Raw genomic sequence first — 26,377 nt, forward strand, 5'->3', positions numbered from 1 at the left:
ACTTCACACCTACTAGGATAACAATAATTTTTTTAAAGCCCAGAAAGTAACAAGTGTTGGTGAAAATATGGAGAAATTAGAATTTTCATTTATTGCTGATGCGAATGTAAAATGGTGCAGCCACTATGGAAAGCAGCTTGGTGGTTCTTCAGAAAGTTAAAAATAAAATTACCATATTACCAACCAATTCTAGTCCTAGATGTATATCTAAAAGAATTAAAAACAGGGATTCAAACAGATACTTGTTCATCAATGTTCACAGCAGCATTGTTTACAATAACCAAAAGGTGGAAATAACTCAAGTACCCATCAATTGATGAATGGGTAAACAAAATGTGGTATATGGTATATACATACAATGAAATATTATTCAGCCATAGAAAGAAATATAGCTCTGATACATGCTACAATGCAGATAAGCCTTGAAAATATTAATGCTAAATGAAATAAGCCAAACAAAAAAGGATAAATATTGTATGATTCCACTTTCCTGAAATATCTAGAGCAAGCAAATTCATAGGGACAAAAAGTAGATTAGAGGTTACCAGGTGCTGTGGGGAGGTGGTAATGAGGAGTTATTGTGTAATGGGTACAGAGTTTCTATTTAGAGTGACAAAAAAATTTTGAAAATTGATAGTGGTGATGGTTGAACACTGAGTGTACTTAATGCTACTGAATTTTACATTTTAAAATGGTTAAAATGGCAAATGTTATGATATTTATTTTTACCACAATAAAAAATTTATTACAGTAGAATGCCAGCTAGTAAATACAGAAGGACAGAATTAGAAAAATAGCCAGTTGTCAACCATCATAGTACTAATTTAGGCAAGAAATCTCAATTGGATGGTGAAAGTGGGATGAGAAACTGGATTTTACATAGTCCCAAAGCATCACCCCACAAAACACTTATGAATAACAAAGGGAAAAACATAAATTTACAATGGAGAAACATGGAAGACACAATTTTAATCAAAGTTAGCACCACCAGCAATAGAATAAATTGATTCTGTATGCCACCCAATAGGAAGCCATGAGGAAAGCATAGAATCACTTCCTTGATCTTTCTGGCCCCAATTTCATAACCTTGTCTAATCATGAGAAAACTCGGAACAAACCCTAATTTGGTTAGGGTGGGGAAATTGGGGAGATGTTGTTTAAGGGTACAAACTTGCAACTAATAGATAAATTCTGGAGATCTAATGTACAACAGCATGATTACGGTCAACAATACTGTATTATAAATTTTAAAACCGCTAAAAGACTAGGTCTTAACTGTTCTCAACACAAAAAGTGATAATTATGTGACATAATAAAGGTGTTTGCTAATGCTACTACAGTAATAATATTGTAATATGTAAATGTATCAAATCAACATGTCATATACCTCAAACTTACACTATGTTATATGTCAATTATATCTGAATAAAATTTTTTCAACTTTTAAAAAACAAATTAAGCCACATTCTACCACTGTGACTGTTCTGTAATCTATAAAACTGTCAAAGTCATGAAATTCAAGGTAAGATTGAGGAAGTATTCCTGAGAAAAGAGACTAGATACTACGTGAAATCCTAGATTGAATTCATTCTTTGTAAAGAATAGAATTAGGGAACTTGAATGGGGTCTCTGGGCAAAGAGTATACAGAAGTTCTTTGTACTATTCTTACAACATTTCTGTAAATATGAAATTGCTTTAAATTTTTTTAAAGCCTAGAAGAGTACCTCACATAATACTGGAATACTGACAATATATAAATATTTACCAAATTAAGTTCTACATTACAACACAGAATTAGAAAAGTAAGACCAATCTCACAAGTAGGTACAATTGATGGAGTCCTGGGAACATTCTCCATAACATCCAAATGTATCTTTGTTATCAATTCCCTGTGATATAAAGGCTGAAGTAGGCATAGGCACTGAAACAGGGACGAAAGAATGAAAAGGGAGGTAAAGTGGAAAAATTAAAAATCTACTCTGGAATCCTGATGAGATGCAGTCTGGGAAATTGGCTTTATTTATCCTATCAAATCATTCATACCTCCAAATTCCAATATAGAAAATTACTATGGCAATGATATGATTAACTGCTGTCGACTTTGTCGGCAGGGAAATAAACTCATTTTTTCTTTCTTTCATCACATAGCATGAAATATAGGGGAAATATTATCAAAATGGTTTGACAGTAAAAGGGAAAGCAAAGAAATGTTAAGAAACAACCCATATCACTTTTTTAAACAACTTTTCTAATAAAAAAACAAAGGAAGTAAAGTATTTCAAGACTCAGTAAGTAAGTAGAACTGATCTCAAATATAATCTCTAAAGGAGGACATGAAGTAGTAATGATTCTTCCTAGAACTTGATATAGCATATTTTCAAACTCTTGGAGAATAAATGCAGAGATTTCACTCACCATTCTGGGGACTCTCATCAACATATCTTTACAGCGCAGTACACATGTAGATGCTCTTTGAAAATCCTCTTGAGCAATTGCCTGGGAAAGCAAAAAAAAATATGTCAACAATTGTTTAAAGTGAAATAACAAGCTATTTATATATAAATCAATTTTAATATATTTTAACTGGCATCAAAAAGTCTTAATTTGTTTTCTAATTTTCTTAGCAACACTAGCTGGTCCAGCTAAACATAATAGCCAGCTCAAAATACAGAGAATCTTGGGTAACACAGAGTTGACACTGAATGACTGGGAGTCATTTAGTTTTTCTGGAAATGCCCAAACTGATGTACAATCTTATTATATTATGATGTAATGCCATGTCTGATAGATGCTTCCCCAGCTTGAATAGCTCTCATATTTATCTCCACACTAAAAGAATTTTTATGTTAAACAGCAGTCTTTTGCCTTAAAGTCTTAAAACAGGCTCACAATAACCTTATTGTCTGAACTGGTGTGAACATCTGCTATAAAAGGCAGTTTAGTGCAATTCCATCTTAGAGCTAGAAGAGCTACTTTGATTATTTATTACTATAACCCTGAACCTTATGCTCTTGTGGCTTTAGCTTCCTCATCTATAAAATGATACTGTACTAGATTATCTCTAAGATTCCTTTCAGCTATACAATTCTATGACTGACACTCAAGTGAATGAAAACATCTATCATACGTTACTTAGACACTTGTAGAAGAGGCTTGTTTGAGAATTTAGCTGATAAGGCCTATTTAAAAATGGGCATATAGGTATAAATCTTTGTAACCTTGGATTATGTTTTATTCTAAGAGTTTTATATTCTTAGTTCTTACTTTTCGGCATTTGACCATAAATATGGGGTATTTTTCTGGACTCTCAATTCTTTTCAATTGATCTATGTTTGTCTCATGCCAGCAGCACACTGTCTTGATACTATAATTTTGTAGTAAGTTTTGAAATTAAGAAATGTGAGTCTTCCAACTTTGTTCTTTTTCAAGATCCTTTTGCCTATTTTGGGTCTTATGAATGCCGATATGAATTTTAGGATCAGCTTATTAATATCTGCAAAAAACAAGGAAGTTGGAATTTTGATAGGGATTAAACTGAATGTGTAGATCAATTTCAGGTAATATTGCCATCTTAACAACATTAAGTCTTTCAATCCATGAATATAGAATATCTTTCCAATTATTCTGATTTTCTTAATTTCTTTCAACAATATTTTATAGTTTTCAGTGTACCAGTATTTCACTTCTTTTGTTAAATTTATTCCTAAGTATAATTCCTAAAGAAAATTATCTCTATTCTCAAATGGCATGATCCTGTATGTAGAATATCCCTAGAAATACACACACACACACACACACACACACACACACACACAAACTATTAGAACTAATAAACAAGTTCAGCCAGGTTACAGAGTGCAACACACAAAAATCTATTGTATTTCTATTCACTAACAATGAGTAAACCAAAAATGAAATTAAGAAATCAATTCCATTAAATTGACAACAAAAAATTACAAATTAGGAAAAAATTCAACAAAAGAACTGCAAGACTTATACACTAAAATTATACAACATTGTTGAAGAAGTTAAAGAAGTTCCAAATAAATGGAAAGATATCCCATGTTCACAGATCAGAAGACTTAATAACCTTTAAGATGGTAATGCTCCCCAAATTGAACTACAGATTCAATGCAATTCCCATCAAAATTCTAGTTGGCTTTTTTGCAGACACTGAGACACTGATCCTAAGACTCATAAAAATTTAAGGGACTCAAAATAGGAAAAATCATTTTGAAAAAGAAAAACAAAGTCACAGGGCTCACACTTTCCTATTTCAAAAATTACTACAAAGCTACAGTAGTCCAGGGTATGGTATTGACATAAGAATACACATATAAATTAATTTAATAAAACTAAGAGTCCAGAAATAAATCTTTACATTTAGTGCCAACTGGTTTTTGATAAGGGTGCAAAGACAATTCAATGAGTAAAAAAGTCTTTTTTAAAAATTGGTGCTAGGACTGGATATCCAATGCAAAACAATGAAGTTGGATACCTACCTCATGCCATATGAAAAACTGACTCAAAGTGGATCAAAGGCACAAATGTAAAAGCTAAAAGCTATTAAATTCTTACACTAAAATATAGGAGTAAATCTTCATGATCTTGGGTTAGGCAATGGTTTCTCAAATATGACAACTAAGCACAAACAACAAATGAAAATAATAGACGTCAATCTTCCTCAAATTGATACATAGGCTGAACACAATTCCAATCAAAATTCCAGTTAAAATTTCTTGTAAATGTAGACAATATTATTCTAAAATTTATATGTAAAGAAAAAAGAATTAGAATAGCTAAAGCAATTCTGAAACAATAATAAAATGGAGAGAATCACTCTACCCAATTTCAAGACTTTATAGCTACAGCAATCAAGACAGTGTGGTACTAAAAGAAGGACAGACCCATAGATCAAAAGGAAAGCATGGGGGGGAGAGGTATAGCTCAGTGGTAGAGTGAGTGCTTAGCATGCAGGAGGTCCTGGGTTCAATCCCCAGTACCTCCATTATAATAAATAAATAAACCTAATTACTCTCCCACAAAAAATTTTTTTTTAATTTAAAAAAAAGGAAAGCACAGAGACTCCAGAAATAGATCTGCTCACATAAGTATAGCCAACTGATATTTGACAAATGTGTGAAAGCAATTCAATGGTAGAGGGATAGTCTTTCCAACTAAAGGTGCTAGAGCAACTGGATATTCATAAACAAAGAAGGAACCTCAACCTAAACCTCACACCTTACACAAAAATTAACTCAAAATCAATCATAGATTTAAATGTAAAAGGTAAATCCATAAAACTTTTAAGAGAAAATCTTTCAGATCTAGGGCTTGCTGAAGAGTTTTGAGACATGACACCAAAAGAATAATCTACAATAGAAAAAAAAATTGGACTTCATTGAAATTACTTTTGCTCTCTGACTCTATTAAAAGAATGAACAGACAAGCTACAGATTAGGAGAAAATACCTGCAAAACATTTTTGACAAAGGACTCAAATCTAGAATATATAATTCTCAAAATTCAACATTAAAAAAAAATCAAACAATCCAAATAGAAAATGGCCAAGAGACATGAATAGACACTTCACTTAACAGAATATACAAATGGCAAATAAGTACATGAAAAAAAGTTCAACATCATAGCCATAGCAAATTAAAACCAATGAGATATCACTACACATCTACTAGAACAGCTAAAATAAATTAGTCACAATACTAAACGCTGGCAAGGATGCAGAGAATGGGATCTCTAATATATTGCTGGTGGGAATTAAAATGACACAGCCACCCTAGAAAACAGTTTTGCAGTTTCTTTAAAATAAACAACTAAACATACACTAACCATTTGACCCAGCAATTGCACTCCTGGGTATTTATCTGATAGAAATAAAATTTTACGTCCACACAAAAACTTATACACAACTATTCATGCCAACTTTACTTGCAACAGCCAAAAATTGGAAACAACCCAAATTCCTTCAATAGTGAATGGCTAAACAAACTGTGGTACACCCATATCACAGAATACTACTTGCAAATAAAGAACAAACTATTGATACACAAAACTCGGATGGATGTCAACGGAATTAGGCTAAGTGGAAAAAGCAATTATCAAAAAGTTACATATTATATGATTCCATTTATATACCACTCCCAAATGACAAAATTATAGAGGTAGAGAATAGGTTATTGGTTGCCTGGGACTGGGGATGGGGGAATGAGTATGACCACAAAGGGAAGCACAAGGGACCTTTGTGGTGATGGAACTTTTCTGGGTGGTGATAGTGGTTACCCAAATCTACCCATGTGATAAAACTGTATAGAATAGTAGACACACACAAGCTCATGTAAAACCTGTAAAATATGAATAAGGTTTATGGATTGTACCAACACCAGCTTCCTGGTTTTATAAAGTACTATGTACTATATTTATGCAAGATGTTACCCAGGAGGAAAATTAGGTGAAATGCATGCTAGAACTCTCTACTATTTTTGCAACTTCCTATGAATCTATAATTATTTCAAATAAAAGTTTTTTTTATCACATTAGTTAATATCACCAGTAATTTGATCAGAAAAGTCTAAGTATCCAGAAGCGGTCAAGCTCATGGTGGAGGTACAATTTTTCCAAGATTCTAATTTTTACTTAAACATTTAAATTTTATCCCTGGCAACAAATATTGTCAGTTGCTTTCCTAGAAGTTACATTCTCACTTCATTCATTTTTATGAAAATGTCTGCTAAATACCCAAGTCCAAATTAACAAAATTTATCTATGAGTCATTCTTTCCAGTAAAAATGATGTTCTGTGAAAACAGAAGTAGCTAATTCAGCTCACAAACCAATCACATCAGGGCCTTTCCTCAAGACAATCATCACACTTCGATATACAGCAGAAGTACTCTATGGGTACTTCCCTTTTCATTACATAGAATATTAAAACACCAGATACTCAAAGGTCAAGATTTAATAAAAAATTAATCAGTTTCATTGTTTCACCAAGTGCATTTTTAAGTAAAACCGACATTCTTTTAACTCCAAGTGTGTAGCAGTGAAGAATACAATGACTACAAATAAACGTTATACCACTGTCTTGATTCCTGTTAAAGGGTCAGCAGTTTTTCCCACCATTCTTTTTGCACCACAAGTATAAATGCCAACACAGTTTTAAAAAAAGCAATAATGTCTTAGAATTATTATGAAAATACTTCTGACCTACAGACCCTCCCACTATACTAACTTCTTCCATTGCCTCATCATCCACCCAGCCATTAAACTCCTACCATTTGTCTTCCACTTTTACCTTGCTACTAAAACTGCTTTCTAGGATCTCTGTCATCTTCCTAAATGCTAGGTCCAATAGCCTTTTCTCCAATCTCATTTTCTGAAGCACTAGCCACTGCTAATCATCCCCTTTTCCCTGAAATTTTCTTTTCTTCTCATATATGACTCACTGTTCTAGTCCTCCTCATCTCTGGCATGTCATCCAACTTTTCTGTTTCCACTACTTTTTGCTACATTCCCCCTCCAAAATGTAAATGTTTGTGAAATTATTATCCCCTTTTTCCTGCCTTCAAAGACTGAGTGGTTCAGTCCTTCTCGTTGAGCACAAATGATTGCTTCCTTTATCTGCCTCCTTTCTTCCCATTCTCATTGCTACTACTATACTCCAGGCTCTAGTCACTTTATGCTTACATTATGCCTCCATTCTTTTCACTTTTTCAATCCACCCTAAGCACTACTGCCAGGTTACTTTTCATTTGGTGCCACCTTAACTATTCCCAAAAACCTTCAACCACTCCATTGCCTTTAGGAAAATATCAAAATATTTTTCAAAGACATATATTTGGGCCTTCTCAACTTGGTCCAACTTATTTCACCAAACTGTGGACAATTAAAGCACATAGGTCTCAGCAATAAACCTACCTAAAGAGGTAAAAGACCTGTACTCAGAAAACAACAAGACACTGATGAAATAAAATGAAGATGAAACAAACAGATGGAAAGATATACCATGTTCTTGGATTGGAAGAATTAATATTGTTAAAATAACCATACTACCCAAAGTAATCTACAGATTCAATGCAATCCCTATCAAAATACCAATGACATTTTTCACAGAACTAGGACAAATAATTTTAAAATTTGTATGGGAACACAAAAGACCCAAAATGGCCAAACAGGCTTGAGAAAGAAGAACAAAGCTCAAGAATCATGCTACCTGACTTCAGTCTGTACTACAAAGCTATAGACATCAAAACAGACACATAGATCAATGCAACAGAATAGAGAGCCCAGGAAAAAACCCACACACTTATGATCAATTAATCTACAACAAAGGGGGCAAGAATATACAACAGAGAAAACACAGTCTCTTCAATAAGTGGTGCTGGGAAAACTTAACAGCTACATGTAAAAGAATGAAATTAGAACATTCTCTAATACCATATACAAAAATAAACTCAAAATGGATTAAAAACCTAAATGTAAGACCAGATACTATAAAACTCCTAGAGGAAAGCATAGGCAGAACACTCTTTTTTTAAACATTTTTAAATTGAGTTATAGTCATTTTACAATGTTGTGTCAAATTCCAGTGTTCAGCACAATTTTTCAGTTATACATGAACATACAAATATGTATTGTCACATTTTTTTTTGCTGTGAGCTATCATAAGATCTTGTATATATTTTCCTGGGCTATACAGTATAATCTTGTTTATCTATTCTACATTTTGAAATCCCAGTCTGTACCCTCCCACCCCCATCCCCTTGGCAACCACAAGTTTCTATTCTATGTCTATGAATCTGTTTCTGTTTTGTATTTAAGTGTTGTTTTGTTTTGTTTTAGATTCCATGTATGAGCAATCTCATATGGTATTTTTCTTTCTCTTTCTGGCTTACTTCACTTAGAATGACATTCTCCAGGGGCATCCATGTTGCTGCAAATGGCATTATGTTGTCGGTTTTTATGGCTGAGTAGTATTCCATTGTATAAATATACCACTTCTTCTTTATCCAGTCACCTTTTGATGGACATTTAGGCTGTTTCCATGTTTTGGCTATTGTAAATAGTCCTGCTATGAACATTGGGGTGCAGGTGTCATCCTGAAGTAGGGTTCCTTCTGGATACAAGCCCAGGAGTGGGATTCCTGGGTCATATGGTAAGTCTATTCCTAGTCTTTTGAGGAATCTCCATACTGTTTTCCATAGTGGCTGCACCAAACTGCATTCCCACCAGCAGTGTAGGAGGGTTCCCCTTTCTCCACAGCCTCTCCAGCATTTGTCATTTGTGGATTTTTGAATGATGGCCATTCTGACTGGTGTGAGGTGATACCTCATTGTAGTTTTGATTTGCGTTTCTCTGATAATTAGTGATATTGAGCATTTTTTCATGTGCCTTTTGATCATTTGTATTTCTTCCTTCGAGAATTGCTTGTTTAGGTCTTCTGCCCATTTTTGGATTGGGTTGTTTGTTTATTTTTTTCTTATTGAGTCGTATGAGCTGCTTATATATTCTGGAGATCAAGCCTTTGTCAGTTTCATTTGCAAAAATTTTCTCCCATTTCGTAGGTTGTTGTTTTGTTTTACTTATGGTTTCCTTTGGGAAGAACACTCTTTGACATAAATCACAGCAATATTTTTTTGAAGCAAAAGGAAACAGAAGCAAAAATAAACAAATGGGACCTGATTAAACTCTTGCACAGCAAAGGAACCCACTGACAAAATGAAAATACAGCATACAGAATGCTAAAAAGTATTTGCAAATGATATGATCAATAAGGGGTTAATAATCCAAAATATATAAAAAGCTCATACAACTTAACATCAAAAATACAAACAACCCGATTTAAAATGGGCAGAAGACCTCAATAGACATTTTTTCCAAGGAGGACATGTAGATGGCCAACAGGCACATAATAAGATGCTCAACACTGCTAATCATCAGGGAAATGCAAATTAAAACCACACTGAGGTATCACACCTGTCAGAATGGCTATCAAAAAAGAACACAAATAACAAATGCTGGCAAGGGTGTGGAGAAAAGGAAACCCTTGCACACTGTTGGTTAGGAATGTAAATTGGTGCAATCATTGTGGAAAACAGTATGGAGGTTTCTCAAAAAACTAAAAATAGAACTACCATATGACCCAGCAATTCTACTCCTGGGTATATATCCAAAAAAAAAAAAAAGAAAAGAAACCCACTAATTCAAAAAGATACATGCACTCCAATGTTTGTAACAGAATTATTTACAATAGCTAAAGTATGGGAGCAACCTAAGTGTCCATCAACAGATGAATGGGTAAAGATGTGGTATGTATATATACAATGGAATACTACTCAGACATAAAAAGGAATGAAATTTTGCCATTTGCAACAGCATGGATGGACCTGGAGGGTATTATGCTAAGTGAAACAGAAAGAGAAAGATACTCTATGTTATCATTTATATGTGGAATCTAAAATATAGAACAAACTAATGAATATAACAAAAAGGAAACAAACTCACAGATACACAGAACAAACCAGCAGTCACCAGTTGGGAGAAGGAAGGTGGTAGGGGCAATATAGGGGTAAGGGATTAAGAGGTACAAACTATTATGCATAAAATAAGCTACAAGAATATATTGTACAACACAGGGGATATAGCCAACATTTTAATAACTATAAATGGAGTATAACCTTTAAAAATTTTGAATCACTATATTGTACACCTGAAATATATAATATTGTACATCAACTATACTCCAATTAAAAAATAAAATAAATAAAACACATAGGTCTTTTTCACATGAACTACTATCAAGTCAAATATACCCCTCCACAATGTATTATATAGAGAGTTGATCTCTTAAATTTTGGATTTTTATAGGTTCAAGGAGGCTAAGTGAAAGCCCAAGGTCACAGAGCAAGCTGGTAGAAGAGTTAAGATATAAGACCAAGACCTGCTGGACTTCATATCAGTTTTTCAGTAGTTGCATTAATGTAACCAACAAAGGATATTAACATTAAAAGGCAAGACAAAATTATCACAAGGTGTTCTCTTTTATATAGTTAATCTAATTTGTAGGGTAGGGAGCATTAGGCTAAAAGTCAAAATCTTGGTTCTGGTCATAGATCTTCAACTAACTCACATCCTCTCTCTGAACCTCAATTTCATTATTTAAAAAATAAGAAGGAATTAAACAAAACCTAAAAAAAATGTGAAGACATCCCATATTCATGGATCAGACACTTAACATTTTTAAGATAGCAATACTCCTCAAACTGATCTACAGATTCAATGCTATCCCCATCAAAATCCCAGCTGGTTTTGCTGCATAAATTGACAAACTTTTCCTAAAATTCATATGGAAATGCAAGAGACCCAGAATACTCAAATGATCTTGAAAAACAACAAAGCTGGAAGACTCATATTTCCTGATTTAAAAACTGATTAAATAGCTACCGTACTCAATGATCTTGAAAAACAACAAAGCTGGAAGACTCACATTTCCTGATTTAAAAACTGATTAAATAGCTACCGTGGCATTGGCATAAGGATAAACATATAGATCAATGGAATAGAATCAAGAGTCCAGAAATAGACCCTCACATTTATGATCAATTAATTTTTGACAATGGTTCCAAGCATTCAGTGGGAAAAGAATAGTCTTTTCAACAAATGGTACTGGGACAACTGGATAGCTACATGCAAAAGAATGAAGTTTGACCCCCACTTCATGCCATACCTTGAAATAGATCACAGATCTAAAGGTAAACGCTATAAATCTATAAAATTCTTAGATATGTAGAAATTGGAACCCTCATACACCAGTGGTGGGAGTGTAAAATGGTACATCCATTGTGAAAAACCATCTGATGTTTCACAAAAGGCTAAACATAGTTATCATGTTATTCAGCAATTCTATTCCTAGGTATACATCCAAGAGAAATAAAACCATGTGCATACAAAGATCTGTACATGAATGTTCACAGCAGAATTATTCATAATGGCCCCAAATTGGAAACAATCCAAACATTCATCAACAGATGAATGGATAAACAAAACATGGTATATCCATACAGTGAAACATTATTTGGTAATAAAAATATTGATATATGCTACAACATGGATAAACCTTGAAAACATGCTAAGTGAAAGAAGCAAATCACAAAAGACCAATTGTTGTATGATTTCATTTATGTAAAATGGCCTGAATAGGTAAATCTATAAAGACAGAAAGTAGATTAGGGTTGCTAGGGCTGGGATCAGGAGGAATAGGGAGTGACTGCTCATGGATGGGAGGGGTTCTTTTTGGGTAATGAAAATGTTTTAAACTTAAGATTGTGGTGAAGGTTGTACAAGTCTGTGAATATACCAAAACCACTGAATTGTACATGTTAAGTGTGTGAATTTTATAGTATATAAATTGTATCTCAATGAAGATATTAAAAAATAAAAATAGATTTTTCACGTCTCTTTCATTTTTAGAATTATATAATTATATACAGTAAAGTCATCACAGCTTACATTTTGTCAACTGAAAATGCACATCTAACTGCATGGTGACAAAAGGAGGAAACCCACAAGTCAAACAGAGGTAAAGTACAACTTTGAACAGTCACATCAGCAGACTTTTTAAAAACATCAGGAAACCACTGAGAATAATTGCAAATGTGAAAGCTCTTTTCGGGCAAATATTTTAGGTAAACTGTTTGAATGTAAGAGAGTCATAAACAGAGACAGGTGTTTCAAGTAGGGACAATGCCATAAATAAATGATAGATATTACATGCAATGGCTGAAAATGATGACTAATTATGATTAGTTATCAATCTTTTCAATCTCATTCACCCCAACAGATACCAATCACCATTAGTAATGTTACTTTCAGATATAAAAGATTAAAAAGGTTAAATATAATATCCTATAAAAGGCTAATGACACTTTATTCTAATAGGTCACATCTCATCACTTTTGCATTTACATATAAGAAATGCCCCATTGTGTGATACCTACTGACTCTGCCTGGTAAGAAAGCACTTTAAAAAGGTCCCTTTCCACAGCAATCTTCGGCATAGTTGCATGGGCCTCAGTGGAGCTTCTCTGCATTAATTTGACATATAATTGCTCCAGACCCTAGAAAATAAACCACAATACAATGGAATGATGAGAATAACCACAACTATTAATTGCCACAAGTAAAAATCAGTAGTCACTTAAAAAGGTATTAGTGAATTTGAGTAAATATTTGCAATGTTTATGACAGACAAATGATTAAAGTTTTTAATAATAAAAAATTATTGTACAACTCAAGAAAAATAAGTAAATCACAAAATGAGGCAAAAATAAGAGAAATGAAAGCAACAAATAAACATGAAAAAGTGTAACCTAATTAGAGATCAAAGAAATGCAAAATAAAATGACTGTGTTTCACCCGCTAAAAAAAAATCAATGGTAACTTACAGCCATGGCAGCTTGAAAAAATTCATCAGCGACAATAGCATTTCCAACATCTACCCACCCTTTTCCAGTTCTCATATTCATCTGGAAGAAAGAAATTAGAGAATAATTTTTAAAAATTCATCCCTCCTCCAAACTGGTTGAGGATGGTACTGGGGAAAATATATAATCCTCTGTCCATATTCAGTAGCATAATCCACAGAAAACAAAAACATAATAGTCAGCATTTATTAGAGTTCTGTGTTCTACATGGAACTCCAAAATTAAGAGAAATGTTCTTAAGAAAAGCAATGGTAAAAAATTAATAGCCTTGAAAACACATCTTATAAGGAAATATTAAAAGAAAACCTTGGGATAATTTAGATAGGAAGAGTAAGTTCTAAAAAATTAATGCTTCACATATTTGAAGAAAGTTATATGATAAGCATTAGACTGTAAGCCAACACACCTGGGCTCTATTTAATTATATTTCTAATAAATTTTTATTAATCTAGCAAATGCTTATCATGTATCCTTTACTTACCAGGAACCATGAAGAAGCTCACAATATAATAACTGACAGACATCTAAATAAATAGTTGATATGTAATATGCACAAATGCTGTGGAAGCAAACAAGGACTGAATCAAGATGGAGGACTAAGCACACACTACAGCCACTCCTTCTATTATAAATTCCTAGAAATTATGTATATATATATATATAATATATTATAATATACTATAAATTTTATACTATAAGTTTATATATAGTATATAAATATACTATGAATTTTTTATACTATAAATTCCTAGAAATGATATATGCAATATCATATAAATAAATATTATGATACATATCATATTATATATACATTATTTCTTGGGATTTTATATATATTTTCTAGAAATAAAAGAAAATATATACATATTTTCACATTAACAATAGTCCTAGAAAATAAGGTACATTTTTCAGTTGATCTAAAATTATAAGGAACCTCTGAAAAATAGACATCAAATAGAATGAGGCAAAAACCCACAACCTAAAAAGCACAAAAATGCAAAATGTGGAAACATTCTGGATGTGAACAGTAGGAGTAACAGGCAATAGGCTTCCCCCTCAAGAGGTAACTTTTCCCCTCCTCCCCAGGAAGGAACAAAGAATATAGTCACTTAGACTAGAGGAAAGTAGAGTTCCAGATAGCTGACAGCAAAGGTCAATGCAAAACCTCTGGTCCTACCTCTCCATCTGTCACTGGATTCAGATTATAGTAAATAGTGCGACACAGTATTCACATAAGACTATCAAGGAATCTGAAATCAAATATGAGCAAGAATCACCAAACGTTTGAGGGAAACCAATACTATGTAGGGACATCACACTTAAACAGAATACCTGAGGAAACAGAATTAAGACAGCTAGTAGATGGAAAAATAAAGAGAAATACCACTTTTATCCACAGAATTATGGTCACAATCAATAAAATGCTCCTCTTAGTTTTCATTTTTTGAAATCAATAAAGCCAAAAATGCAAATATTAGAGGTGACAGAAGTTGGAAGGTCAAAGGTGATGAAAGGGAGAGAGAATGGTAAAGATACTAATACACTCACAGAGTTGAAAGTAAAGATACACTCTCCAAAACTGATGGAGAAAGAAATAAAAATTTAAATTTATTATTTAAAGTTTTAAAAGATAACCATCAGATAAACTGAAAACAGTATAACAAAAACTGAAAGGAGTAGTGGGAGGTAACAAATGATAGATAGCATGAGATAAATCTTCACCTATCATAGCAAAAAGAAATCGATCATATATAAAGCTGATACATCAAGATATAATTATAGGCTGAATTGTGTTGCCTCTATCCCCCAAATTCATATGTTGAAGCCCTAATTACCAGTACATCAGAATGTGACTATATTTGGAGATAGGGCCTTTAACAAGATGATGAAGTTAAAATTAAATCATTAGGGTGGGCTCTAATCCAATCTGACTAGTGTCCTTATAAGAGGAAATCTGGATACATAAAAGGACACCAGGGATGTGCACACATAGAGGAAATGCCATATTAGAACATAGCAAGAAGGCAGCCATCTGCAAGCCAAGGAGAGAGGCCTCAGAAGTAAATAAACCTGCCAACACCTTGATCTTGGATCTTGATCTTGGACAGAATTGTGAGAATAAATTTCTACTGTTTAGACCACCCAAACTAAGGTATTTTGTTATGGAAACCCTAGCAAACTAATATAGTGATATAAGCACATGATTAAGATACATGGAAATAAACCTGAGAAATAAAAACAAAAATGGTTACAAGTAATAGCCTTAAAAAAGGAAAAGACATACACACAAGGCAGTTCATTGCAGCACCCAAATGTCCATCAAAGAGGGCTGGTTGAGTACAATAAGGTACATGTACCAACTGAATACTGTGTAGCTATAAAAAATGAGGAATATCTCTATATACTGCTATGGAGTGATCTCTAGGATATAATGTTAAATGGGGTAAAAAAAAACCAAGGTGAAGTATCTATATGGAATGCTACCAATTATCTAAGAACCCTGGGAGTGGGGAAGATACAAATACATACGTGATTGCTTATGTTTAAAAACCAAAAGGAGAGAAAGACACTCTATGTTATCATTTATATATGGAATCTAAAAAATAAAACAAACAAAAGTATATAATAAAACAGAGACAGACTCACAGATATAGAGAACAAACTAGTGGTTACCAGTGGGGAGAGAGAAGGAAGGAAGGACAAGATAGGAGAAGGGGATTAACAGATACAAACTACTATGTATAAAATAAATAAGCAACAAGGATATGATGTACAGCACAGGGAAACATAGCCATTATTTTATAATAACTTTAAATGGAGTATAATCTACAAAAGCATTGAATCACTATGTTGTACACATGAAACTAACATAATATTATAAATTAACTATACTTCAATAAAATAAATGCATACATACATGCATACCAAAAGGAAAAACAATGAAATAAGCAAAATAGTTATCTACAAGGGAAGGGAGGAAACAGGGTGAAGATGACAGAGATAGAAGCTAGACTTATCTGTTGGTTAACTAATCTTTGACAAAGGAAGCAAGAATATACAATGGAATAAAGACAGTCTCTTCAGCAAATGGTGTTGGGAAAACTGGACAGCAGCATGTAAAACAATGAAGCTAGAACACTCCCTTACACCATACACAAAAATCGACTCAAAATGGATTAAAGACTTAAACATAAGACAAGATACAATAAACCTCCTAGAAGAAAACATAGGCAAAACATTATCTGACATACATTTCAAAAATTTTCGCCTAGAAGAAATAAAAGCAAGAATAAACAAATGGGACCTAATGAAACTTACAAGCTTCTGCACAGCAAAGGAAACCAGAAGTAAAACAAGAAGACAACCTACGGAATGGGAGAAAATTTTTGCAAATGAAACCGACAAAGGCTTGATCTCCAGAATATATAAGCAGCTCATACCACTCAATAAGAAAAAAATAAACAACCCAATCCAAAAATGGGCAGAAGACCTAAACAAGCAGTTCTCCAAGGAAGACATACAAATGATCAAAAGGCACATGAAAAAATGCTCAATATCACTAATTATCAGAGAAATGCAAATCAAAACTACAATGAGGTATCACCTCACACCAGTCAGAATGGCCATCATTCAAAAATCCACAAATGACAAATGCTGGAGAGGCTGTGGAGAAAGGGGAACCCTCCTACACTGCTGGTGGGAATGCAGTTTGGTGCAGCCACTATGGAAAACAGTATGGAGATTCCTCAAAAGACTAGGAATAGACTTACCATATGACCCAGGAATCCCACTCCTGGGCTTGTATCCAGAAGGAACCCTACTTCAGGATGACACCTGCACCCCAATGTTCATAGCAGGACTATTTACAATAGCCAAAACATGGAAACAGCCTAAATGTCCACCAAAAGGTGACTGGATAAAGAAGTGGTATATTTATACAATGGAATACTACTCAGCCATAAAAACCAACAACATAATGCCATTTGCAGCAACATGGATGCTCCTGGAGAATGTCATTCTAAGTGAAGTAAGCCAGAAAGAGAAAGAAAAATACCACATGAGATCGCTCATATGTGGAATCTAAAAAAAACAAAAACAAACAAACAAACAAACAAAAACAAAGCATAAATACAGGACAGAAATAGACTCACAGACAGAGAATACAGACTTGTGGTTACCAGGGGGTTGGAGGGTGGGAAGGGATAGACTGGGATTTCAAAATTGTAGAATAGATAAACAAGATTATACTGTATAGCACAGGGAAATATACATAATGTTATGATAACTCACAGAGAAAAAAATGTGACAATGAGTGGGTATATGTCCATGAATGACTGAAAAATTGTGCTGAACACTGGAATTTAACACAACATTGTAAAATGATTATAAATCAATAAAAAATGTTAAAAAAAAGAAGCTAGACTTATCTGAATATACTTCCTTTAGTAGATTTTACTTCAGAACCATGTCAATATCTTACACAATTATAAAACAAAATTCAATCGAAATGGGGAGAAGCAATCACTAAAACATAAAAAAGCAAATAGTAATTAATAAACCTAACTATGTATCAAGTCAAATATTTACTCTCTATGAAAGGAATTATTTCAAGTAATTTTAAAACAATATTTTAATAATATTAAAACAATATTTTGACTGTACATCTCTAGTAGGATACAGCCTAAGAAAAAAGGTACAAAAAATTCCTAAACTATTTTTAGAAATAATTCTTAGTAATAATATTGATATTGCTATATTCTGAAACTGTTATAAATATATATTTTCTAGGATAAAACAAGTTGTTCATTACATTAATGTTAGGCACCAAGATTTTTAGCACCAGAGGAGCATATAGCTCAGTGGTAGAGTGCATGCTTAGCATGCACGAGATCCTGGGTTCAATCCCCAGCACCTCCATTAAAAATACATATGTATATATATAACCAGATAAACCAAATTACTCCCCCCAAAAAAAGATTTTTAGCACCAAAGACACAAATATAAAATCAAGAAGCTAAGTAAAACCCTATAATCCTAAATATCAATATGAATATTGATATTTTCTCTTTAAAATATGAATTTCATAGCTCTGTCCACTAAAAAGGTCTAGAAATAATGACCATTGCAATAGCGATGAGCACTTGTAACTTTCAGACTGCAGTATCTAAATAACATTCTCCACAGGGCTCATTGGAAGAATGGCTGAATTCAGGTCTAGGGCAGGAACTATGTAAGATAAGCCTGGATATCTTATATCAGAAATCAAATAAAACTATTAAAGACTGCTTGGGTCATACCAAAAGGATTCAGAATCACTGAAAGAGGTTCTTACTGGCCAAAAATAGGATACTGTGCTTCAATAAAAATAGTAACTACAATGGATTGAAAGTCATTAAATATGTTACAATCCATGAGTTCACAATGATACTTTCCTTTTTAAAAAACCTATTTGGTCGTCATTAAAGGATGTTAGAGGGCCAACTCATTATTCTGAAAACTGTTAAAGGAAGAGTCAAGACTTGCTTATACAAAATATACTTCAGGGTAACCAAATAGTTGATGAGGGAAAGTTTCTCTCTATTCCAATAAACAAGGAATAAAGAATTAAAATATGCAAACCCTTACAGAAATAATGGATCTGGGGACAATAGTCATCAAAGGGCACTAACACAGCAGAAAAGAGATAAGCAGACATTAGTGCCTCCTGATGGAAGTACACCAGACTGCTTACGAATTATTTTTCACAGAATTGAACCTGAATTAGATCAAGCTCCCAAATCTAACTACCAGTTTACAGGAAAAACTAAGGACAGAGTACTATATTAAATGACACCATGAGGATGCAGTTAGAATCCAGAATTTAGGAAACTATAGAACATATTAACAAAATACAAGGTGTGGACTTTGTTTAATCCTGATTCTAAGAAATGAACTAGAGAGAGAAAACAGTGAGGAGGGTAAGCAGGAGGGGTTGGGGGGAGGAAAGACTGGATATTTGATGATTTTAGAAAATCTTTATTAAATTTTATCAGATGTGATAATCGGTATTGGGTTTGATTGAATAAAAAAGATCTTTTAGAGACACATTTATTAGATACATTATTTATGGGCAAAATAATATATTTTGGATTTGTTTCAAAATAATCCATGGGGCCGGGCATTTGCTGTTGGAGGAAATCTAGAAGAAACAAGAGCGGTCATAAGTTGATGATTACTCTAGCTGAGTAACAGGTAAATAGGGGCATCATGCTATTTTTTCTATTTTGTGTGTACATTTGAGCTTTCAATAAATATTGTTTTAAAACGCTGGGAAAAATATTTTCCACTAAAAAAAAATAACTTGCCTCTATGGAGTAAGATGGGGGTAGGAAAGGATGGAACAGGAAACTGTTACTTTTTATTACTTTCATTACTTTTCATAAATCCTGAATTTTAAGTTCAGTATTTAGTCCACTGAATCACTGTAATAACAACTATAGTACTTCTGAGAACTTAATTGTAATAGATATAATTATTATAAAGGTAACATGGACAGCACTAAAGGATATAACCCCCTTACATGTTTACACTAATTTTAACCATCTTCAGAGTAGTAATGACTATCTCATTGCATCTGCACTTTCTCTAGATTTAATTAGGACTTACAAAAATCTGTCTTCGAATAGCTTCTTCTGAAGCAGCTGAGCCTTCACACATATGCACCAACTTGCAAGCAACGTGCCGTACTGCAAAACAGTAATTAGACACCCATAAACACAAAACATTCATTCTCCTTTCATATACACCAATAAAGAGAAAAGAGGAGTGAAGTAAAACCAGTTTGTTGTTAAAAATAAAAATTGTAAAGCCTTTTTTAAAAAATCAATTATCAAAAATAAATGACCTGAAAATTATCAAATGAATCATTTGCTTAATGCTCCAGTCAGACAGATATCTGATTTTCAAATTTTCATTTCTGCAGGTCTTAAATCATAAAGACTCACTGAAGATATATAATTCCACATGATATTCTTGTATGTATCATGCTGGCAGCAAAATAATTCTAAGTAGAATTGTAATCAAAAGCTATTCAACATCTGACAAAATTTCTGATCAGAATAGTTTTAGATTATTCTCCGAAAATGTGAAACTTTCTAAATATATTTTTTCTTTTTTTTTTAACTATTTTTGAGGGGCAGTAATTAGGTTTGTTTGGTTTTTTTAAACATTTTTATTGATTTATAATCATTTTACAGTGTTTTGTCAAATTCCAGTGTAGAGCACAATTTTTCAGTTATACATGAACATACATATATTCATTGTCACATTTTTTTCTCTGTGAGCTACCATAAGATCTTGTGAATATTTCCCTGTGCTTTACAGTATAATCTTGTTTATCTATTCTACAATTTTAAAATCCCGTCTATCCCTTCCCACCCTCCACCCCCTTGGCAACCACAAGTTTGTATTTTATGTCTGTGAGTCTATTTCTGTTTTGTATTTATGCTTTTTTTGTTGTTGTTGTTTTTTAGATTCCACATATGAGCAATCTCATATAGCATTTTTCTTTCTCTTTCTGGCTTACTTCACTTAGAATGACATTCTCCAGGAGCATCCATGTTGCTGCAAATGGTGTTATGTTGTCAATTTTTATGGCTGAATAGTATTCCATTGTATAAATATACCACCTCTTCTTTATCCAGTCACCTGTTGATGGACATTTAGGCTGTTTCCATGTTTTGGCTATTGTAAATAGTCCTGCTATGAACATTGGGGTGCAGGTGTCATCCTGAAGTAGGGTTCCTTCTGGATATATGCCCAGGAGCAGGATTCCTGGGTCATATGGTAAGTCTATTCCTAGTCTTTTGAGGAATCTCCATACTGTTTTCCATAGTGGCTGCACCAAACTGCATTCCCACCAGCAGTGTAGGAGGGTTCCCCTTTCTCCACAGCCTCTCCAGCATTTGTCATTTGTGGATTTTTGAATGACGGCCATTCTGACTGGTGTGAGGTGATACCTCATTGTAGTTTTGATTTGCATTTCTCTGACAATTAGTGATATTGTTTGTTTATTTATTTTCAAAAGATTTAGGGATTGAACCCAGGACCTTGTGCATGCTATGCATGCACTCTACCACTTAAGCTATCCCTTCCCTCCTTAATTATATTATTTTCTGTAGATGAGGTAAAAGGTCTTGAAGTATAACTTAGAAAATACAGATATCTTAATTATACAATTCATTTACCCTGAAAATAAGAAAGTTTAAATAACTGAAACCTCTAATTATGTGGTTTCTTCTATAAAACATATGTTTATCAAACATATCTGATTTTTTAAGATGATTTCACATATAACTGAACTAGTTGCCTTAATGTTATCTTAGCAGCCATTCTACCTATGCTAATACCATTTTTATTAATAGTCCAGTGAAAAAGAGATGTGCCCAGCTTAAATTACAGAGAAATGGAAGTAGTCATATTTTCATTACCCATCATGAAATGTAAAATTTATTCATCTCTCAACAAAGTTAATTTGTTTCTGGAAAAAAACTGTCAGTAAAATAATTTCTGAACATATATTTACATTGTCTTGCATTTCTAGTTTTGAAACTGTTTCCTTTTTTCCCAAAGATTACTAATTCTTCAGTATTCTCAGGGACCCTGATTTCTCAGTTATTTCCCTTCTCCAAAGATATCTTCAGTACCTCCTTCTCAATTTACTCCTTCCCCTCTACCTTCAAATATATCCATCTTCCTTTCTTGAAAAAATCAATTAACCCCACTATGCTTCTAGCGTCCATCTCGTTTCTCTTCTTCCTTTCATTGCCAAATTTCTTGAACTGAATGATGTACTATCCCTATTTTCTTGCTACTACCCTCATCTCCTTATGGCCTTGAAATCTGTCTTGCATCCTTACCATTTACTAAAGCTGCACTCCCAAAGATTACCTTTCCCGACTTCACAGCAACATTTCACAATGATCATAACTTTTCTGAAAAACACTACTTCCTAGGCCTCACACTACCCTGGTTCAGCATTGAGCAGTGTCCCTCTGTGGGAAATGTCTTAGTCTAAGAACTTTGCTCTATTCCCGCATTCTTGATCCTATTTATAGTTACCACCAATAAGCCCTTCAACCAAAGGCAGCTGAAGTCAAGACAGAATGCTACTTCAGTATAAAGATGTTTTCTTTGTTGCTATTGCTCTGCCCTTGTCTTCTCATCAGCTTGTCCTTGGCCCCTCCATACTATAAACATCTTGGTTAGGTGCTTGCTAACTGACTCTTTGCATCTGCCTTACTCTGCTCCATCAGTGCCCACAGCTTGATATTTGAATTGACTTTAGACAACACATAGATATGCATCCTCTGGCATTTGTGAATTCTTTATTTTTATTGTTTATTTAGCTTTAACTCATTCCTTCCTAAATCCTTAAGCATAACGTATGCCTGGTATTTTTGTTCTGGAGTCTTACCTTGTCCCTTTCACCTACTGCCTGCCATAACATGGTATGACAGCCCTATAAAGGAGTTGTACTCAATAAGTGGGTAATGAGTCTCCTCTAAAATATTTTAACTGCTCCTTTCGGTCTCCCATCCTTGCTCTTTTTCTTCCCAGTCTTTAATTAGAAGAGTCAAGGTAAAAATCTCACTACTTTGTTCCGTCAACACCATTGGTTCTTAAAATCTGGTGCACATGAGAATTCCTGAGGAATTTTTTCAAATTATAGACATACCCAGGTTTCATCCTAAACTCAGAAAATCAAAATCTCCAATCATGAAGCCTGGGGATCTGTATTTTTTAAGGCTCCACAGGTGATTCTCATTTATACCAATATTTAAGAACCACTGCTCTTTAATTTCTCCCTCAGAGAACTTAACAACTCTTGTGGCTTCAACAATCACCTCCAAGTGAATAACTATCAAATCTAAAGGCAGCCTGACCTTTCTCAGAAGCCCCAGTCTCACATCTCCAACCTTACTGTCACCTCAAATACAGTAGGTCTAACACTAAAATTTATAAGTCATTCTTCTATTTCTGGCTTTCCTATTTCTCTTCATTGTTCCATAATTCTTCCCTAAAATAAAAAATTGTAGCAAATAAATCTTAAAGACTTTTTTTCATCACATAACATAATCTAGAAACACTGAATTTGTTTTTGAGACAAAACATCTTCCAATCAGCAGATTTGGGGGATAAAACTCTTTTATATCAGAGGTTCCTGCATTACATCCTGTTTTCCACTGTATCTTAAAAGTACTAGGCACATAATAAGCACCCAAATATCTGATTAAGAACAGCTACATCCAGAGTCAGTACATTAGGAAAGATCCTAGGGCTGCAGCTCCCACTTCATCTACCAAATTCCCACTATCTGACAAGCAGTGAGAAACACCCAGAGCAATGTTCCCTGATATGCAGAATGGGAGGAGTTTAAAATTAACGCATTTTAACATTGTACAGTTCATCTATCTTCTGAGTTTCTCCCACAGATGAATTTCTAACTCTTCCCACCTCACTACTATAGGATCTAAGGCTCCTAGGAGCAATGATATCAACATTTATCTGAGAGTTAAAGAGACAGAACTGTTCTCTAAACAGCCTAACAGAGGAGCGTGCTAATAAGCAAGTATATTATTGACTATATTAACCATTAATTACCTTATACCTACAGTATACAGTTGTATACAGTTCGGTTTATATTCATAAAAATGAACATTTAGTAATAAATTCTATTTGTCGCATACAAAGTACATTTGTCTTTACAAAACCAAGCACTCCAGAGATTCACCTTTTGGTTTGTTGCCTGAATGTATCCTTTATAATGGGGCAATATACTTTCCATGAACACATTAACTGTCACTATCCTTGTTGGAAATCAGTAACTATCAGCTTGCTAGACCCTGTCCATTTAGCTAAAGCACTAGAACTCTGCCAGCCAGTGGATCACATTTAATGCATCCAAGCAGGTAAGTTTAGTTTTGGGTCTTTCTTGTGCTATTGTTATTCTTGTTGTTTGCTCTCACAAAAAAACAAAACAAAACAAAACAAAACAAAAAAACTTCTATCATGTTCTCAATAATTCAGTTCAATGGTCATCAACCCACTTTATGAGGAAACTATTCTTTATAGATTTTTAAATTTAAATTCCTCACATGGCAATATTTTTCAGTATTTTATTAATGGAGAGGGGAAGCTACTATTTGATGGTCCTTCAGAATCCTGAAGATTCTAATCGTCTCTTCTCCAGGGAAATAATCCATGTCCTTTAACATTTCTTAAAGTTCTCATTTTCCCATCCTTTAATTATATTTGTTGTTCACCACCAGAGTATTTCTTGCAGTCGTGTTTTCAACTTTTATTAATAAGGAGCTAACCTCTGAAAAATCATAAAACAGGCAGACTGTTTGCTTGAGAAACCACTGCTTACAGGCTGTTTTGTTTAGCTTTCTTTTAACAAATCTCCATCTAAGAACTTGTCAAATATTATTTAAACTGCAGGAACAAAACCTAATATGTAATAAGTATATCCCTCATAATATGAGTCACAAAATGTATACGTACATTTAGCTTTCTGCTCTTCAGTTATAACGAAATCTACTCTCTTGGTAACTGCCCAGTTCCACAGGTTTACTGCCATTTCTTCAATCTGGACAAGAGAAACATTTTCTTAGCCAGTTAAAATACTGTCCATCTCCAATGATATTTTTCTTTCTTCCATGTTTCATGTTTATGTGACAACTGTGGGTCATTTACAGGTACTCCAAAATCTAGTTCCATTTTACCTTTCCTCCCAAAAACTTACCGTTAGAATGATTGTCCCACCATCCCATGAACACAACTTGTTCATTCCTGTGTACCTTTATTCTTCCTGTTGGCTTCACCTGATATACCTCCTCCCACTGTCTTTATGTAACTCAAATCCAGTTCAGCCTCACCAAGAACATCCATGAAGTTTTCAGCAAGCACTATAGTATAGTATGATCTCTTCTTTGAGTTCCTATATTCACTAAGTTTCACATAACTGAGCAATTAATTATGCTACTTCATATAGTATTTTCTTTGTTTTAGCTGTTATTCTTATTTTCCAACTAGGCTCTTTGATATCAAAGATCATATCTTACTCAATTTATATAGCACTGATAGTGTCCACCAAAGTGCTAAATAAAGAATACATATTCAAGGAGGGACATATTCAAGGGTATAGCTCAGGGGTAGAGTGCGTGCCTAGCATGCACAAGGTCCTAGGTTTAAACCCCAGCACCTCCATTAAAAATAAGTAAGTAAAAAAAAGTACCTCTCCCCCCAAAAATAAAAATAAATAAATAAATTTTAAAAAATAAAAGAATACATATTCAAATAATAAGATCTATTGTTTTATTATGCTTTGTCCTATGGACTAGGGGCAAAGATTCTAGTTGTTTGTTTTGGGTTTTATCTTCCTATCAAGTGGCAACTAGTCAACTAGATGGAAAAATAAATAGAGCTCATAGGGTCTCAAGAATAAAATGTGTAATTTGGGATAAGTTGGTTTCTGGCAAGAACTCTGAAGGCAATAATTGTTCCTGGGTGGTACTATTGCCTGAGACCAATATGACACAGTTCCAGCTTAAATCTCCCAGGATACTATGGTGACTATGATCTTATAATAAACATATTGGTAGCAATATGACTAGGAGGAATACTAACTAGATAAATATTAAGAAAACTCAGTTTATGTACAGTAATGCTGCACAATTATATTTTAGTTTTAACTATTTTCTCCAGTACTATTTCATCTACAATTCCACATTTCTCTGATGAGCTTCCCTTTAAACAGATTGTTTATTTAGCATGGCTGTCATTTCACTAATCTGCAGCTAATTCTCATGTTCATCTCCATCTCTCTTATATAGTACCCCT

The 26,377-nt window shown here is 33.6% G+C and overlaps 1 protein-coding gene across 1 annotated transcript in view; it reads right to left on the bottom strand.

The window, feature by feature from the left end:
• TEX11 (testis expressed 11) overlaps positions 1–25,226 on the bottom strand; it is a 57,874-nt gene extending 32,648 nt beyond the window's left edge. The window contains exons 1-5 of the mRNA XM_032474675.1: positions 25,040–25,226; positions 20,141–20,220; positions 13,457–13,537; positions 13,010–13,129; positions 2,417–2,497 (exon numbers count right to left, since the gene is read on the bottom strand). Of these exons, the coding sequence (XP_032330566.1) occupies positions 2,417–2,497; positions 13,010–13,129; positions 13,457–13,537; positions 20,141–20,220; positions 25,040–25,115 (438 nt within the window). The 5' untranslated portion in view covers positions 25,116–25,226. The remainder of the gene's footprint in view (positions 1–2,416; positions 2,498–13,009; positions 13,130–13,456; positions 13,538–20,140; positions 20,221–25,039) is intronic.
• Between the last annotated feature and the right edge of the window lie 1,151 nt (positions 25,227–26,377).

Source organism: Camelus ferus, chromosome X (genome assembly GCF_009834535.1).
Source record: "Camelus ferus isolate YT-003-E chromosome X, BCGSAC_Cfer_1.0, whole genome shotgun sequence".
NCBI classification, from domain to species: Eukaryota; Metazoa; Chordata; class Mammalia; order Artiodactyla; family Camelidae; genus Camelus; species Camelus ferus.